This window comes from Glandiceps talaboti, chromosome 13 (genome assembly GCF_964340395.1).
Source record: "Glandiceps talaboti chromosome 13, keGlaTala1.1, whole genome shotgun sequence".
NCBI lineage: Eukaryota > Metazoa > Hemichordata > Enteropneusta > Spengelidae > Glandiceps > Glandiceps talaboti.
In genome coordinates this window covers 10,252,159-10,253,731 of record NC_135561.1, presented here as the reverse complement: position 1 = coordinate 10,253,731, position 1,573 = coordinate 10,252,159, and the positions used below count along the sequence as shown (strand labels likewise).

The following is a 1,573-nucleotide window of genomic DNA, read 5'->3' as shown; positions in this document are numbered from 1 at the left end:
CACGATATTATGTTCCTTGATTTTCTGTTCGGTGAGGACGCCATGTTTGACAGCTAATGAGTACTCCTCATCTCGAGTTAGAAAACTTCTATCTCCCCAATCAAAATCATGATCGTTCAGAGCCAGTGATTCTGGAAAACGAAATGTGTTTTTAAAAAAAACATAATCAAGTCCGTGAACTACATAGAGAATACTAGTAAGTGTAAGGTATGGTAAATCATGATGGGTAAATTAACCATGAATGTGGTTTTGAAACCAGAGGTGGAAAAGAGGTGGAAAAGTTTTGTTTCCATCAAGTCGCTCTTATTATCATGCGGCTCTGCTATAATCCTCGTGTGAATGAACATATTGAATGTAGAAACACCAATTGCCAGTTTTCTTATCTTTGTGGTCAATGGATTTGTCTAAGGATAGCTAGCTAGGTACTGGTGCGAGATTAGGTAGCTGGATGGATTTGATACGCACATGCGCACTATAGTACTGTTCAAGAACATTGTATGTATTAAACGTAGGTTGCATATCACTATTAAAGTGTACAACAACATTTACTCCTTGATGACTATCACTTTAGACGCTAAGATATGCCATTTACTTATACCACGTTAACGGTTTTACAATTAATATTTCATTATTTTTTTCTGCAGGATAACATGGAAGCGATCATAAATCTCTCACACCGTACTGGTTGGCAGACAAGCTGACGTCATTCCCGTCCATGTTATCGCTTATATTATCAAGCTCTGCATCGTTTCAGGCAGATTGGCAAAATCAGCAAACATGTAGTTTTACGTCCTTTGGTAGCTATGGCTACTGTAAATGAGAGGATAAGTCAGGGAACAAATTAAACATTTTCATTTTGAACACTTATTTAATCGCTTAAAGTAAGTGTAATATCGATCACCTCGTCGCTGGATAAAGTGTAAAAACTATCTCACTTGAATTCGTCAGCGGGGAATTCGCAGGTGTATATGTGTATGGGGTGGGTGGGTGGGTCGTATAGAACCATAAACCCAGGGTTTATAATAGTGCCTGCTGTCACCTTATAAAGTTATGATATCGTGTACATGTACATACCACTATGTGTATACCTTTGATATCACACCGTCCGATGACCCCAACTTACCAATATGACGTCGTCGCACTGTTTTCCCCTTTCCACCGTCCCTGATGTGTGTTAACTCATCCACGGGGAATGTTGCGTTTTCTCTTTCCCTCTGTATGTCTGGATTTATCGGCATTTTATACCCAAATGTCGTGTAAAATCAGCAAGGGAAGGAATTAAAGCCGAAACAATACACACTGAGCTAGAGATGACACGGCAACACACCTCCTGAAACAGCTGATTCAAAGGTTCAAAGGTCACGAGTAAAGGGCATGGTGTTTACAACGTCGAGAGTGCCGACTCGTACTCTGGCATGACCCTATACAACATAGACTCTCCTTCTCTCCATACTGTCAAAATTAGTTTTAGACTAACTTGTGGTTGAGTTTTTAAGTTTTGATTGCGAAATCTCGAATGATTGGGTAACAGAATGACCGATGTGTGTGTATGTACGAGACTGTGTGATTGTGC

The 1,573-nt window shown here is 39.9% G+C and overlaps 1 protein-coding gene across 1 annotated transcript in view; it reads right to left on the bottom strand.

The window, feature by feature from the left end:
• The window catches only part of LOC144444707 (peroxisomal acyl-coenzyme A oxidase 1-like), a 10,491-nt gene extending 9,174 nt beyond the window's left edge, over positions 1–1,317 (bottom strand). The window contains exons 1-2 of the mRNA XM_078134228.1: positions 1,124–1,317; positions 1–131 (exon numbers count right to left, since the gene is read on the bottom strand). The exon at positions 1–131 is cut by the window's left edge and continues 29 nt beyond it. Coding sequence (XP_077990354.1) covers positions 1–131; positions 1,124–1,238 — 246 coding nt within the window. The 5' untranslated portion in view covers positions 1,239–1,317. The remainder of the gene's footprint in view (positions 132–1,123) is intronic.
• Positions 1,318–1,573: the final 256 nt, after the last annotated feature.